The following is a 16,041-nucleotide window of genomic DNA, read 5'->3' on the forward strand; positions in this document are numbered from 1 at the left end:
GAGGCTTGCATTATATTCGGTCTTAATTATGTTGCATAGGGACTTGCCATTGTTCCCGGTTACTTTTATTTTTTTTTCTTCAGAGAGATTAGTAGGAGAATTCTTTCAAGCCATCTTGTTCATATCGAAGAAATTTTCGTTTGGAATCAAATTGTATTTACATTTGTAATAAAAATAACCTACCTCTTCTCGTTCTGCAAATAATCATTACCCAATCAATGAGTTTTTAGGTGTAAAATGATGGCAGTTACGATAGCTATCATTAGCTAATATGGTGAGTAACAATAGATCGTAACAGAGAAATAACAAGGAAAAAAAAGGATAGTCATGCTTTGAGAATAAAATTGTTTCCCACACATGCATGGATATTTGAATTTACAAACGTTTTTATAATTGGAGGAACAGCTACCAGTGTCACTTAAATACCGATATTATATATATTTATCATAACAAGAGGCCTCTAATATTGCTATAGCAATTGTCATGATGTTAAAGGATCAACTTAAACCACGGTAAATGCCGAAAGATACTCAGGCCAACTTGCCAAAAATGGGCTTACAGCAAAAGTTGACATGATGACCATATGGTTTCATAAATGGACTTTGGATTTTCCTAGCAAGTTTGCAGACCCCATCAAGAAACATCCAGTCTCATACGCAAGCCAATAATTGAAAACTAGAATGTCATAAAAGAGTGAAAATAATGAATTTTCATGTCTGCAAATTTGATCGGCCCACATAACAGCAAAATATATAGGGCTCCTCAAGGGAATTAAATAGACAAAACAAAGGTTTTGCATTGTATATTTCACCCGAAAGAATGATTTACCTTTTTTCGCAATATTCACCATTAAATCATGCAATGGCCACTATGAGATCTCTGCAGGCGGATGAAAGATGGAGTTCAGAGTGCTTTGAGAACTGTGTGATGCACAATCCAACGGTTGCTGTCATGCCAAAGATCAATCATTCTTTTCCACAAAAGATACAACCAATCCCCAAAATAATATAACCAATGGGATGCAAATAAACCAGCCAGACATTGATGAGAGTAAGAGTTGCATACATTCCTTGACTTCAAGCATAATATAAAGAATCAGAAAACTCACCACTATAAATATTCTCCAGAGAGAGAGAGCTCTGTATGTACATAAAATATGATGAATTTTTATTTCTATCAAGAAATGAGGAGAAGAAAGCTCTGAACTTGATTGCAGAAAGAGTGTCCAAATGACAGATTTCCTGTAGTCCCTCAATAGCGAATATCTTGATACCTTCGAATCCAAAGTTCTTTCTATCTTTTTGCCTGAAAGATCAAGTAAACTCACTATTACAAAAGCCCTAAACATATAATAGATTATTGATTATTTGCTTTCATTTCTTCAGATATTTTAATATTATGCAGCAAAAGTTTGTCACCACCAAAAAGATTAAGGCAGTCCAAGTGAACCCATTTTTTATGGTGTTCCTAATAATATATTTTTGTACTATACATGCTACACGTCAATATCATTAAAACATAAATACACATTATTGGTTTTGTATACCTGATGTCTCTACTGCACAAATCATATTATTGGTGGTACTTTAGGAAGCTTGTGCATTCTAGGTTGCCTTAATATACTGCAAACAACATTCTATTGGCGTTCAAATTTAAAAAAAGATATAAAGAAACAACGGAAGAGTTTCAAGCTTTCTCAAGTATAAACAAGGTTAGGATGGTTAATCATGGGTAAAAAGGAAAACCATGGTACAAGCCCATAAGTGGCACTTAGCTGTCTACTGGAGCATGCATCACTTTGATATTTTATTTATACAAGCCAATAGAAAATGAACACAAAGATACAAACCCTTGTACCATGTTGACAACCCACCGACATAGTAAATGTGGCAGAATACAGTGCGGTACATGGACAGGCTCTATAATCCTTTTCACAAACAAGGAGAACAATCACCTAAAGGATGATAGGATGTATACTCCATTGGTCATTCATTAATTGTCTTTCTTCTGTCATTTCTTGTTTATTGCACAAGTGAAATAACCAATGACATAAATCATGTAAAAATCTTTATCTTGTCCATAGTGCAAAATCAAAAGATGCAAGTCAGAGGCAGGTGATCACCTAACAAAAGTGGCAATTCATATTAAGAGTTGCAAATCTTCATTGACAACTTGTGAAGAATGGCACAAGATGAATCTCTGCATTCTTGAAGTCAATTAGTGATCCTGCAAGAACTTCTATAACAAGCACTAGCACTTCTGGATCATAGGCATCAATAGCAACCACATAAAGCTTTCTTGTGCAATCTCTACACTGTGCATCTTCATAATAGCTTTCTTTTGGTTTTGAGTGTTCCAGAACAGAAGTATTAGGCCATATCAGGACTAAAGATAGAATTGGGCTCTGCTTGATCCAAACCCAACCAAATTCAGCAACATTTTTAAATTCAGCTCGACTCAGTTGAAAAACTAATCAGGATGGCACAGTCCAGATTTATAAAATCTAGTTCAAGCAAGGTTAAACAAAAATATGATAACTGAGGCCAACAAACTGGGTCTCATTAACCAGTCTCAATCAATCAAGTTCCTTTGCCTTACTTCCTACTCTATCTAAAAACATTTATGAATTCCTCTCTGTCTAAATTACCGAGCATGTTTCACCCAACAAATTTTCCTCATCTATGATTTTCAAGGCATGTTATGTGATGTTAAAATTCCCATTTAAAAATTTGAAGTATTTTAGAGTAACAATTTCCAAGAGACTTGCATCTTCTTCAACAGATTTGGCCTCCAACACTATGATATTAAAAACAATGAAGATGTAACTCTTATCGAAATCCATCTCCACTATATCCCACTCGATGAACCAATTCATTTGTTTGAGAAGAAAAATAACTTTCAGAAAACTCATGTCAACATTCAATTGAATGGACCCATACCAGTATTGTTATTAAAATAAGAACTTACACCTCTTCACAGTTCCTCGACTCCTGCAAGAACATCACCAGATTACCATGTAAACAATATCTCCTTCAGATCCTCTGTAAATACAACATTTAACATGTATAACCCCACTATGATAAGCATACTTACAGAATGCATTTAGAAAGTTTTATAGGACTAAAAAGGACTAGAGATGTATGTTTTGCAGGAATAAAAATATGAAGAACCTCAGGAGGAATCTGGATGAAGCTGACCACATGATTAATTATCAAGTGCAAATGGATCCATTGTTAAAGTCAAACCTGGTCTTACTCGTATTCTTTACTTAATGAGTCAAATGCCACTCTAAATATTAGACACCTTTATGTAATAAGGTAAGATCAGTAATGCACAAAATGGAGCTGACCTGAAAAACATCTAAACCGACCAGTGACCTAGCTTATTGGTTTGCAAAACTCAGAATAACATGAGCAATTTGCTAACTTATCTGTCACTGGACAACTCACAGATGGCCTGCTTTTGCATTAGAGGATCTAAGAGGTTAGAAAGTTAAGGGTTTTCCACCCTTTTGGTGCTTGTTGTCCTATCACAGAAAGGAGGGCAGTGAACAAATTTGGAGGTTAAATAAAGGAAGAACGTTTTCTAGGTCATTCTTAGCATTTAAGGGATAGGGTTTGGTGTTAGGAACAGCTTTTTTAGGGTTTTAGGATTAAAGTAGAAGGGTTGATATTGATCTATAATCTAATTTCAAGACATGGTCCAGATTTCAGAAGACTAAGAGAGAAGAATAGATGAACAAGAGAAAAGGAAAAAGATAGAAGGGAGAGAGGAAATAAGGCACTACAGAGAAGGAAGAATGGGAAAGTGGGGGGACCACCCTTTTTTTTTTTGTCCTCAATAACAAACTCACATAAATACATGACCCAAGTCCATCTTTTTAGCTTTCCTATATTCTACATGTATAGCCTTCCTAACTTAAAGCAAGTCATGAAACATATTAATTTATTAAAGAAAGCATGTAACCTGGGGCCCAAGCAACTTGTAGGTCAAGTAACTTGATAGCCGAGTAACTTAAAGGGTAAGCTATTCTAAGGCCATGTAACTTAATGCCTAAAACCTAATAAAATAAACAAATATAGACTCGACAAGGATCAATTTTGGACTGTCAAATAACTTCGATGCCCGGGCTTGAATAATCATGGTATCTTGTTTCACATTGATCCAAACCCTTGACTTCATCATACACTTCTGCTGTGTGGATCTCGTCCTTGAGATCTTAATGTCACATTAATGCTTGATTTACCACTGAATTTCCAGGACGTAGTGGAGATCCATATAAATGCATCAAGTGACTGCAACATCATCTGGTTATTCTAGTCCCTTTAGATTGACAACCATGAAGCTTTTAATCATTTGATGGATGGTATGTTTCAACTATTTCTTGAAGCCAACAAGACATGGATCATCAAAATGTTGTGATGGGATCACAACCCTTGAAAGATTGCAATCCATGCCTTGGTGACGCAGCATTGGCGAATAAACAAGGATTCACACAAGATGAAAACTTTCAAGACAACGAGGAAGAACCCTAGACTCCAACAGGAGAAAATAATTCTGCGATTTTTATTGATGGCAATCGAATAAACACAAAACAAAGGTATTTATAGTGTCTCAACCTAACACGGATAGTTGAAGATTAAATAAAAGCTAAGAATACGAAAATGAACCAAAGACAGACTTCTAAACAGAAAACAGCCCCGAAGCCCACTAAAACAATGGATTTTGGGCCCAAAAACTGGGATGAACAGGTCAACCCGATTCACGATCATAGGGCTCAGAACGAGCTTTCCATTGATATATTATGAGTCTCATAACTTTTTTTGGATCAAAAAGTTGCAGCCGTTTGAAGCTTAGGTCCCTGTTTTGATGCTCCAGCCCATTTATTTGGGCTTTCGCTACTTCTTGCGATCCATCTGGCCCAAGTACTCTTCAACCAGATGTTTCGCATCACTTGGTTGTTTCAAAACTGCTCGAGGACTTATTCTTTGGTCCTTTCATGCTTCTCAGTCACATGTTTAGAAATTCTGGGCTTCAATGTAGGCCTAGGCAAGAAATTTTTTTTTTCTAAATCTTGGACCCCTAGACCAAGCTTGAGCCTGACACGAAGCCCAATCAAGCCCAACCCGAAAAAAAGAGCCTGTTTGGGCTAAAAGGTTGGGTCCAATCCAAATTGATCTGACTAACCTGAAATTCTTGGCCTAAATGGCCCGAGTTGCTTAGCTCAACCCCAAAAGGACCCAAGAAGATCATAATAATGAATACTAAATAACCTCCATAAAAGCTTAAGCACTAAACAACAATTGGCATAATTATAGCTAGTAGATCATTTTTTTTTTAAAAGGTTGTTGATAAATCAACTACAGCCAAGGTATTCCATACCGGCCTTAATCGGCCGGTACACCCCATACCGTACCATACCGTATCAGTGGGGAACTGACATGGTTCAGGCCGATTTTTCGGTACATGACCCGAACCGAACTGTACTGGTCGGTTCGGTACGGGCCCGAACCGTGCGAAACCAAACGGTTCAATCTGATTCGGTGCGGTACGAGTTTGATTTGGTATGGTTTAGCGCGGTTTTCTTTTTTTTTTTTAGTGATGGTGGGTGGAAATTTTTTGATTTTTAATGTCAGTACAAATCGGTACGGTATGGTACCATATCGTACCATACCGAACCGAGCAAAAACCAGTACAGATCTCGATACCGGTTTTTGAAACCTTAACTCAGCATAACTTTTCTTGAGAAAATTTGAACAAGGATCGGGTCAGGTTCTAGGCTTGAGATTCGTATTAGGCCCAAGCCAGGCCAAGCATTGGCACGAGCTCAGTTTGAAATTTACTTAGGCCTTACTTTTAGGCCCAAGCGCAACAAAAAACAGTCTTGAGTTTGGCCCAAAGCCTAACCTAAGCTAGCCTAACCCAATGGGCCTCAAGTCAACTGGGTCCATTTTCAGCTCCAGTTAAGATATCTACAGTTTCTAACAAGCTTTTCACCTTGGAATCCATGGTTCCAACTTTCAGAAGAGGGCCCCTCAATCAAGTACCTTTTTTGGTTGGGACCACTTGATCAACTCCTTAATCTGCCTTGCATGACTGGTAGCCCCATTGCCTTCCAAATTCTGCTCCAGTTATATGATTAAAACCCACCATTCTACTATTTGCTTCCGGTTTGCATTTTCCTTTCTTTTCCTTTCTCTGTAATAAGTTGACTACAAGATCTAAAATACATTTCTCCTTATCTTTTATATGAGATGCAAGTTGCATCCTGTGGACTTGGAATATGATGTCCATTGATTTTTTGGTCCAAAATTCTTGGGTTATCAATTCTACTGGCTCTTATATAGCAATGAAAATCATTTTGGAAAGATAGCAATGACTAGAACAAATTCAGAACTCTGTCAACCTATTTTGGATGAAAGCCTATAGTTCACCATCAGATAAATGCATATATGTTGCATTGGATGGGAAAAAAAAGATGGTAAATTCCCACAGATTACAGTGCTGATTGGCAGTCAATATTAACACAATACATACCATGTCAGTGCTTTACCAACATGTGGCACTAGCATGGTGCAAACTCAGTAGCAGGAAACTTGTACAACAGGTGGACTTCAAGTGGTGCACCTGCTTCAGAATCTCCTAGGAAAATCATCCCTGCTACCACTTTCTGAGCAATTTCCTAATCTGTGTGTTTTTTAAGAGACCTGCTTCCTTTCACAATCAAATCTACTCTCACAACTGCAGCAACATCCACACCCGCAGCTGCAAGTTTGCAACCACCACCGCTTTTAGTAACTAATGTTACAACCTGCAAGTTAGTGTCTTGTAAAATGTGTCAACATATGCCAAGTATGCCAAGCATTGCCACAACATGATACGTGCCATCCAATGCTATGCCAGCATAGCACTGACATGTGACAGCTCAATCTTGTGGATTCTTGATGTACCAAGGAAACCTTGAAGCTTCAACCTGTTATAACTAAAAATAGCCTTGGGAGGCCAATCACTCTCCTCTCCATATCCAGAGGGGGTAGTTTGTCATCATTTGCATAACATAAGCTCAACAATATGCATATAGAAATCTAGGATCCAAGGCATTGACAAACAAAGTTGAAGAACCAATAACAGCAATGACCATCTCGACGATTAGTAAGACTTGTACTTAGCTTGAAATAGTAGAAAACAGAGCATCATTAATAATATAACTATATAAGGAGTTTTTGACGTCATTACTGACAGAATAGTGTGGTTCTTTAGCTCACCGTAAAGGTTCTAAACATCTACTGCTGACTTGATCCCATCATCAGCCTTTTCCTGGAAGTTTTTAAAAAAAGAAAAGAAAAAAAAATTATTTAAAAGAGCTATTAAACAAAAAAGAATGACTAGAAACTTCCAAAAAGCTTATTAGCTAACTTCCAGAACACCATATTGCGTGAACTGACCAAAATACCAGCAATTAATACTTCACTACTAAATCAGCTAGTATGTGAAACAATTGAACAAATGGAACAAACCTCGCTAGAGGAAGAACTCCGAATTTTTCGAGTTGGAGTCCTCATTGTGACAAATTCCTCTGCAGATGTAGGGTGGATACCAACTGTGGCATCAAAATCTGCCTTTGTAAGTCCAGCCTTGACAGCAATAGCAATCCCCTGAAACAGATGAGAAATTACAATGATGGCTGCAGATCAGGTACACTCAGGTTACATATATTAGCAAAAAACAAAAAAAAGGGTGGGGGGGGGGAGGGAAACCTAAGTCTAAGTAAAGCACCTGGATAATCTCTGGGGAATCCTCCCCACACATGTGCACTCCTAAAACTTTGTTCGTGCTTGCACAAACGATAATTTTCATAAATACACGATCAGGAAGACCAGAGAGAGTGGCCTTCAGAGGCCTGAAGTTAGCTGTGTAGATATCGACATCCCCATATTCTTGAATTGCCTGAAGCACTTATAGATGTAAAAGAAAAACATAATAAACATGTATATGCACACCCACCCACACATGCAGACATGCATGCACCTTTGTGCATGCAAGTGCACATGCACACACACGTGCAAACAAACCCACACATGCCCATCCGCTCATTCACAACAAGAAATGATATAGAGTTTGTGTCACCTGCTCCTCAGTAGGACCGACAGTTCCAATAGGTGGCTGAGAAAACACAGCAGATGGCACCGCTCTGTCACAAATGCATAATATACCCATTAGAGAAGTCTTGGAATTGGATCAACAACTACTCCATCACTTAAGTTTATATGAACTAAAAGCACACAAAATAATATTAAAGAAAGCCGAATTGCCAATTTAAAGCAGAAATGCAGAGTTATACCTTGGTGGCTTTCCGCACAATTTCGCATGTGCTTCGAGTATCAGCCAGGCAAACTTAACATCGATAGAGGCTTACCATGATTTTACAATTCAATTGGTTCTTGGTTTTTATAACCCCTGCTTGACGGTGATAAGTAGTTGTCATGATTTTTAAGCTTTAACTCAAGATTTTATAACCGTTGAATTAATCGAGATTGGTAAGAAGCCAAGTGAAGACAAAGAACGGTTTATTTATCGACAGACACTGCAGATACCCTGATCATTGAGAAAATAAAGCTCAGAAGGCATTGTCCATTTTTAAGTTTTAATCTTAAAGAAACTTTATCCCAATAACTTGGTATAAGCTGCATTATAAATTGCTAAATAAGATGAGCATACATAACCACCTAAACAAGTTACCATCATTCATAAAACTTCAACTCCATGATATGAAGGGGGAAGAACTTATTTCCCTCCTACTAAGGTAATCTGCCTTCCTACAGCTCTATCACAGACTTCTTGCAAACCCTTTTTGCATATACATGGTCTGAATTGGTGCCTACTCGCCTATGAACTATAATAAGTTGTGTTACTTGACATGAGGTTAAATCTGAAGAGGCCATAACCAACATCCACACTATGGACCATCAACTTTTAAAGTAAGGTCATCGCTAAGCACTACAGCATATGAACTATCAGACAGATCCACTCGCTAAGATGACTCCCTGTACAAAGAGAGTGGTAGGATCACTAGTTTACCATAAAAATTGTAGCATATCTCTTTTAAGTTTATCTTAGAAAAGATTAAAATTAATCTGGCAGTTCATGATCAGCAAAAAGGATGAATGACATATAGATTGTTTTACTTGAGGATTTGAGAACTTATGGCTGAGTAGTCAGCTGCAAGAACTGGTATATAATAGGTGACAAACAAAAATAGAAGTTGCAGTACAATAGGTTTCAGTAAGGAAGAGTGGTGCCAGTCAAATTTTGCAGGACTATTCAGGTAAATGAATATGTACAAAGTCTTAGCAAGTCCTACTAGTTATGTGAGAATCAAGAGCAAGAGAAGCGTAGTAAGTCCACTCGTTCATGCACAACAAAGCATTACATCAAATCACAATAGACCATAGCACTTTGCAAGCAGCATCAAGATAATAGCCAGCTACAGCGATTGCCAGCAATGATGAACATTGCAGCACCTCATCCATATACATCAATTATGTTGTCCAAATTACTGGTTTTTTCTTTACTTCTTTGTATGAGTTTGTAAGTTGATTTCATAGATATATATGTGCATGCACCCCCAGAACAATTATTGGAATCACGTGGGATGGAGCCATCTTGGTATTTCTATGGAATGGTTATATGCTACCATCCCCCCTCATCCTAACACTTGAGATGGGGATGTCCCGGGACATGCCAAACAAGATATTGGGACAATGGTGGGACAGTATCATCCTGACATTTTGTTGGTGCCCCATCTCGATATTCCATGGGGCGTCCCACCAAAACTTGAAACCTTGCCCCAGAGCGTACATGCTCAGCTAATATGAGTCTTATAGTAGTATTAGTTTCATCTCCAAAAGCAAATGTCTGCTAAAATTTGAAGGAAACATATCCTGATCATTGGGGTAGCAATCAGGTTGGGTCAAACTAGATATGGGTCACGTCGGATACAGATTAAAATAAAAACTCTATCACCTTGAACCTGAACTATTTACTAAATGGGTGAAAAATCTAGAATCAAACCTGACCAATTTATTAAACAAGTAACCCAACCCAACCTATGACAGGTTGAATCAAGTTGAACGAGGTAAACATTACAACCACTACTTGACCATCACTGGACCATCAATAGAGGGATATCATCTAATAAGACAAAATGTAACAAGTTCATATGGAGAAAAAAAATGCACTCACTGCGAAGCAAATTTAAGAGGGAACACATTGATGAGAGAGAGAGAGAGAGAGGGGAGGGGTGAGAGAGGTTTTGGTCATAAGGTGCTAGTCTCTATGTAGGTAGCAAGGAGACATGAGTTGGAAAGTTGTAGATGAAGTAAATGTTCAAATATAAGATGCCAAGATGGTGCCCAAAACTACATTTATGTATGTAATATCCTACAAATAACAATTCACTGAAAAGGTAATCTCAGGTCTGCAACTAAAGTCAGTAGTAACCAAAATTCCTAGAAACACTCGGCTGAAGAAGTTAAAACCTTCAAATCTTTTTGCCACTTGTACCGAATTTCTAAGAGTAAGATTCTTTAGTAGGGATGGCAATGGGTCAAGTATAGATCGGGTAGGCCATTACCCGTGCCCACACCATACTTGCCTCAGGGTGGAGCAGGGTGGGTAGTCTCAAGCCGGTGCAAGGAGTGTTAGGTGGGGTGGGTTGGACAGATTGGATCAGATAAAGCTACAAAAATCAATTTCTTCAGAAGCAATCTTATTAGAAATTACTTCAGAATACTCATCCAAGAGTTTATGCAATAGAAGCTAACCTGTAATCTGGTTTTGTAGGTTCACTGCCAAATACCGTTTTTGCAAATGCCCCTCCTTCCATCAATGCAACTGGAGTGAGGTTTATCCTATCAGTAACATCTCCAACAGCCCAGATGGAATCAACTGATGTCCGAGAGTATTCATCAACCTGGAGAACTTAAATATATTGATAAAAGGACTAAAGAATTGCTCTTGATGAGATAATAGTAATTTAAAGATCCACCAAGAACTAATGAATAATTCATATATACCAATATTGCTCCGTTCTTGGCCAATTCCACTCCAAGCTCCTCCAGTCCCAGGTTCTGCAACATGATTGGTATTTCTTAACATCACATTCAGTACATACTATGAAGATGCATCTCTGTGAAACCAAACTACATGTATGTAACATAAAATTGTAAAATAAAATGCCCAAGGAAAATTGGACCTTTGTATTTGGTCTTCGACCTGTTGCAAACATTACATGTGAGAAACCATCAACAGTTCCCTTGTTAGTTTTCAGTGATAGTGAACCATCTGCTGATTTAAGGATTGCCTGAGGAGACTGTTCGGTATGAAATTCAATACCCCTAAGAGACATTTGTTCTGCAACAAAGTCTCTGATCTGCCAAAACCTAGATGTGCGTTAGTCCAATTTCTGAACATATAGCTGAAGTCATAAAATTAAACATCCCGATGACTTTCTGACCTCCTCATCAAAGCCTCTTAGCACTTTTTTTTGCCGGATAAAAACATGAACATCACTTGTTAATCCATTGAAGATGCCAGCAAACTCTAAAGCAATGTAGCCTCCTCCTACTATTGCAATCTTTTCAGGTTTTGAAGGTAAATCTAAAGCAGCATCTGAGTCAATGGCATACTCCTTTCCAGGAATGTCTGGCAGGAAGGGTCGTCCACCAACTGAAAGAAGTATGTGCCTAGCAGAGTAGAGTTTCCCATCTACCTCAACAGTATGTGGGTCAATTATCTGTATCATTCAGAGAGACAACAGATAAAACTTTGCTCATCAATCTGTAGTAATTATGCAGAAGAAAATTCTCTTTGAATTTTTAACCTGATCTCGAAACATCATCCAACCTTTCCACGACCTTCAATTAATGCCACCCCAGCATTCTTCAAAATATTTTTGTAAATCCCAGTGAGGCGCTGCAACTCGGCATTTTTGTTGGCCATCAAGGTGCTCCAGTCATGCTTCGGATCAGCTTCATAGGTCCATCCAAAACCGCGACTCTCTTCAAATTCATGGGAGTACTTGGATGAATAAACCAGCAATTTCTTTGGAACACATCCACGGAGCACACAGCTACAGTAAAAAAGATGAGGCATGCATCAGCCCAGTTTTGACAAATCAAAACAAAGAGCCCATTCGAGATTATATATCTTTACTACCAACAAGGCTTGTGCCATCTCAAACATGTAACACATAATAATTGACATTAATGCATCCTGAATATTTAAAGCATTAAGTATGATGTCAATCCATAAAGAAAGCAAAATTCTAAAAAACTAATATTCCCTATGAGATATCAAAATATGAAGAGGTGAGAGCTATATTGTCGACGAGCATGATTTTACTAGTGAAGAAAGCAAGCAGAAGAAATATCTGATAAAATACATATAACTATCCCTGGTTATTCTTTCGTATGTCATGATCAATTAGACAACTTCACAGGCAGTTTGTTTGTTTTCTCGGATGAGAGACCTACCCAAGATATAAAACATTTCTACAGCCACATTCAAAGTGACTTCATTTTTATGGATCAGGAATGGCAATGGGTCAGGTATGGGTTAGGTAGGCTTGTAACCACTCTGTACTTGTCTTGGGGCAAGGCGGGGCAAGTAGAGCATCGGGGCCAGATGGGGCAGGTAGAATTAGATGGGATGGATTAGAGAGATCGGGTCGGGTAAAGCTACAACATTTTTTTTTTTGCATACAAATCAATATTTTTGCCTCAAGGAAGAGATTTGTGAAGGGTAATACATATCCGGATCGGGTTCAAGGTGGATTTTACCATTACCCGCACCCACCCCGGATCCACTGCGGGTCAAGTAAAACCCACCCCATCAGTGTTGGGTCAAGTCAGATTCCCAATGGGCTAGAGTAAATTGCCACCCATATTATGGATCCTGCTTCACCCCTAATCTAGAAAAAAATGCAGAGTCCTCCAATATGGAAAATGTCTTCAAGTCCCTTGTTGATAATTCCAACCAAACCTTGTCCAGTCTCTCACTCTCTCCCTCCCCTATTATGCCTTTGATTGGATCTCTCCCTCCTCGATTTTCAACTTACACATCCATCTAACATGAGTATAAGTTTGTTCTATTTTCTTTTTCAATCCTTCGCCTGAAAGGGTTCTTGTCTCCTAGAAAAAGAATTGGTAACAGAAAAGTGCTCAACTCACTTATAATAAAAAGTGCTATGAAATCATGGATGGTCATGGTGCTCCTATTTAAATCTATCATTTATGTAGTTTAATAAATTTACGCTCAACTCTGAGAATGCATCTCTGCACCAAAAAAATCTCAGAATGCACTTCAATGGTGTCTTTTTATCAAAGAATAAGTAAACTAAAAGAAATAGATTAAGTAGGTGGATATTTTTTTTTTTGAGAGGATATACTATTAATTTTTTTTTATGTCTTTCTTTACGAGGACTGTAAAATGGTTGCATGGTCATCATCTTGAAACATGAAGATAATAAAAGAACACAGGAGGTGTCTGTTGTTAATTATTGTGCCGCTCAAGTTCGGTTTTTCAAGTGAGCCGTCGGTTTAAGCTGCCCTTCTGGCGCTCAAGAAAGACAGTGGAACTCACTTCCCGCTCACCAGAGAAACTTCACCGCCTTCTTAAGGCTCAATGCTCAGCAAGAATAACTCCTGCGACAAAACCCTAGAAAGGAAACCCCGAAGCCTTCACCATTTAATCAGGCGAGTTCTGCTTCCAGTCCCTTTTCCATAGCTCTTTTAGACCTCCACAATCCACCATAGAATGGACCAAAAGAAATTCTGGGTACTCATTACTAGCATATGCACTGCCATAATCTAATGCTCTTCTGAAAATGAAACTGCATTTTGATTGTGGGGAAAAAACTAGTCAGAAAGACCCTTGATCAGCAAATATGATGTCATATCTTCATGCCATCGCCATACTTGCCTTCTCTGCGAATAAGAAACAAGCACCATCCACAGGCATAGTTATTTGAGAAATATGTCGCGAACAGAATCTCCAGTTATTGCTTGCATTCCAATTCTTCAACTCTCAAAGAAAAGTTGCAAACAACCATCTGTAGTACTTCAGTACAAAACATCCTAAATTCCCAATCTACAAACGTAATCTTACCTGCTCTGGAACTTTTTAATTAAAAAAAAAAAATCACAAATGTTAAGCTTTGACCCAGAACATTACGTTATTCCCCAAACATTCACACTGCACTTCTTGTGAACCAAGAAATAAAAAATTTAATCAATCAGAAACAGCACATCAACTACATCTTATCCGGTGAAAGAAAAAAAAAAAAATCAAGAATTCCCTCGTAAAAAAAAAAAAATCCAAAACTCATCTCCAAAACTTTGATAACAAGAAGCAAAGAAAGAAATCATTTTTATCAGAAATAAAAGGGACTGCAAGAAGGGAAAAGAATTCTTACGTTCCTCCGACACCACCGGCAAGGTCGGAAGATATCGTGGCGAAGGGGAGCTCGCAAATGGCCACAGAAGCACCATAGTTGGCGGCGAAGCGAGAGGCCCGGACCCCGCCACTGCCGGCGCCAATAGTGAAGAGATCAAAATCATAGCGTCGGAGCTCCCCCGCGGCTCCGTTGTCGGTGCTGGCGCCGGCGCGCGCGGCGAACCGACGGCGGGGGAGAAAGGAAGAAGAAGAAGAAGAGCGCAAGCGAGGGGAGAGAAGAAAACCGAAGCTGAGGGTTTTAGAGGAGAAGGGTCCTGGGGATAGGAGAAAGGGGGAGATGGGGAGCTTTCTGGCGAGGTTGTGGAGGGCGGAGGGAGAGAAGGGGAGCTTCGGGGCGGCTCCGAGGGAGGTGGTCATGGAGGCTGCCCTCCGTGTAATCCGAAACGAAAAGGACAAAAAGCAAGCTGCCGCCTTCGTTTCACGGCTTCGACTTCGAGAGGAGAACACAACTTAAAAAGGACTGTCGTTTCTACCACAACCTCATAAGGGTTGGCCTTGGGACTCCAAAACGCTACCCGGAAACGGAAAAGGACGGAAAATTTTAGATACCGATTCTTCTATACATGAAAACAAAAGAAAAAAATGAAAAAAAGAAAACACTTGTTAGTAATTTATAAAATATTAATTAATTTTGTAAATCAAATAACGTACTGGTACATCAACAAATATCAAATTGTAATTTATTAGAAGGCTTGACAAAGTGGCAATGACGAATATTTTGGTTATGATAAGTATAAAAATGAATTATTTTAATAATTAATAGTATAATTAACCAAAAAATAATGAGTAATGTTTAAGAAATTGATCAAAGAGATGCTTTCATAGTTAAATCAACATAATTCTAATCTTGATTTTATTGAACAATTACGAACAACAAATCATGATTTATGGTTGCTTAAAGGTTGAAGTCAAAACAAAGAAAAGAAATCCTCATAATAAATTCTAACATAAAAAAGTATAATCAACATAAAATAGTTATTAGGAGTAAAGAGATATTTTCAATATCTTAACATGAAAATTGTATCAAATATTTTTGAGGGAACTTATGGAAAGACCATCTTAATGATCTTGCAAGTGTGTACTCACAAACATTAACATCTATATCGATCAAATGATGACAATAAAGGAGTAACAATACATACAAAACCCAAGCAGCCATTCATAGATATTTGTGTAGTTTCTTATTGTCGATAAAAATTTGTTAAGATTTGAGAACAAATAATAAAGATTTTAGAATATTTCAATTTCTCTTCCAATTGTTACTTCCGTCTAATTACCATGACAAAATGGTCGGAGGTCATCAAATCATATGGTGTGTAATGGGAGATGATGTGTAGAGACTGCTGATATGGCATCTCTTAGCTAATGTAAACTAAGCTACTTTCCGTCTTTTCATCCACCCCCAAACTAGGATTTTTTTTTTTCTTTTTTTTTTTTCTTTTAAGGTTTCTTGTTCCTATTTTCCTCCTCCCATCCGATGATTGGAAAGCTGGACCGAGGCATTGATTCAAAGCTTATTTGAAAGTA

At 38.1% G+C, this 16,041-nt stretch overlaps 1 protein-coding gene across 12 annotated transcripts; it reads right to left on the reverse strand.

Annotated features, from left to right (window-relative positions):
• Nucleotides 1-665: 665 nt before the first annotated feature.
• LOC105053424 (glutathione reductase, chloroplastic) lies at nucleotides 666-14,964 on the reverse strand. Of its 12 annotated transcripts, none has more exons than XR_012134717.1 (13): nucleotides 14,474-14,964; nucleotides 11,905-12,130; nucleotides 11,516-11,794; nucleotides 11,255-11,431; nucleotides 11,076-11,129; nucleotides 10,824-10,972; nucleotides 8,128-8,191; nucleotides 7,777-7,947; nucleotides 7,518-7,655; nucleotides 7,266-7,317; nucleotides 2,968-2,990; nucleotides 2,123-2,199; nucleotides 1,021-1,305 (listed from the first exon to the last, which is right to left on the reverse strand). XR_012134717.1 is itself a non-coding variant. In XM_029267099.2 (12 exons), exons 1-10 carry the CDS (start codon nucleotides 14,869-14,871, stop codon nucleotides 7,276-7,278), a joined length of 1,698 nt encoding a protein of 565 aa, XP_029122932.2. In that variant the 5' UTR covers nucleotides 14,872-14,964; the 3' UTR covers nucleotides 1,021-1,305; nucleotides 2,968-2,990; nucleotides 7,266-7,275. The 12 variants fall into 12 exon arrangements, 3 of the variants coding, with proteins under 3 accessions (XP_029122932.2, XP_010932866.2, XP_010932864.2); XR_012134714.1 differs by having other exon boundaries at nucleotides 2,940-2,990; XR_012134716.1 differs by having other exon boundaries at nucleotides 2,968-3,041.
• Between the last annotated feature and the right edge of the window lie 1,077 nt (nucleotides 14,965-16,041).

Source organism: Elaeis guineensis, chromosome 10, assembly GCF_000442705.2.
Source record: "Elaeis guineensis isolate ETL-2024a chromosome 10, EG11, whole genome shotgun sequence".
Taxonomy (NCBI): Eukaryota; Viridiplantae; Streptophyta; class Magnoliopsida; order Arecales; family Arecaceae; genus Elaeis; species Elaeis guineensis.

Bases quoted from the DNA above. Each gene is read 5' to 3' on its own strand.
- LOC105053424 (XM_029267099.2), bottom strand. From the start codon at position 14,871: ATGACCACCTCCCTCGGAGCCGCCCCGAAGCTCCCCTTCTCTCCCTCC. The intron at 11,130-11,254 runs GTCCAATTTTCC...ATCATGTTGCAG, and splicing joins GTCGAAGACCAAATACAAAG to AACCTGGGACTGGAGGAGCT. The intron at 8,192-10,823 runs GTTAGCTTCTAT...CATTTGTGACAG, and splicing joins CCTACAAAACCAGATTACAG to AGCGGTGCCATCTGCTGTGT.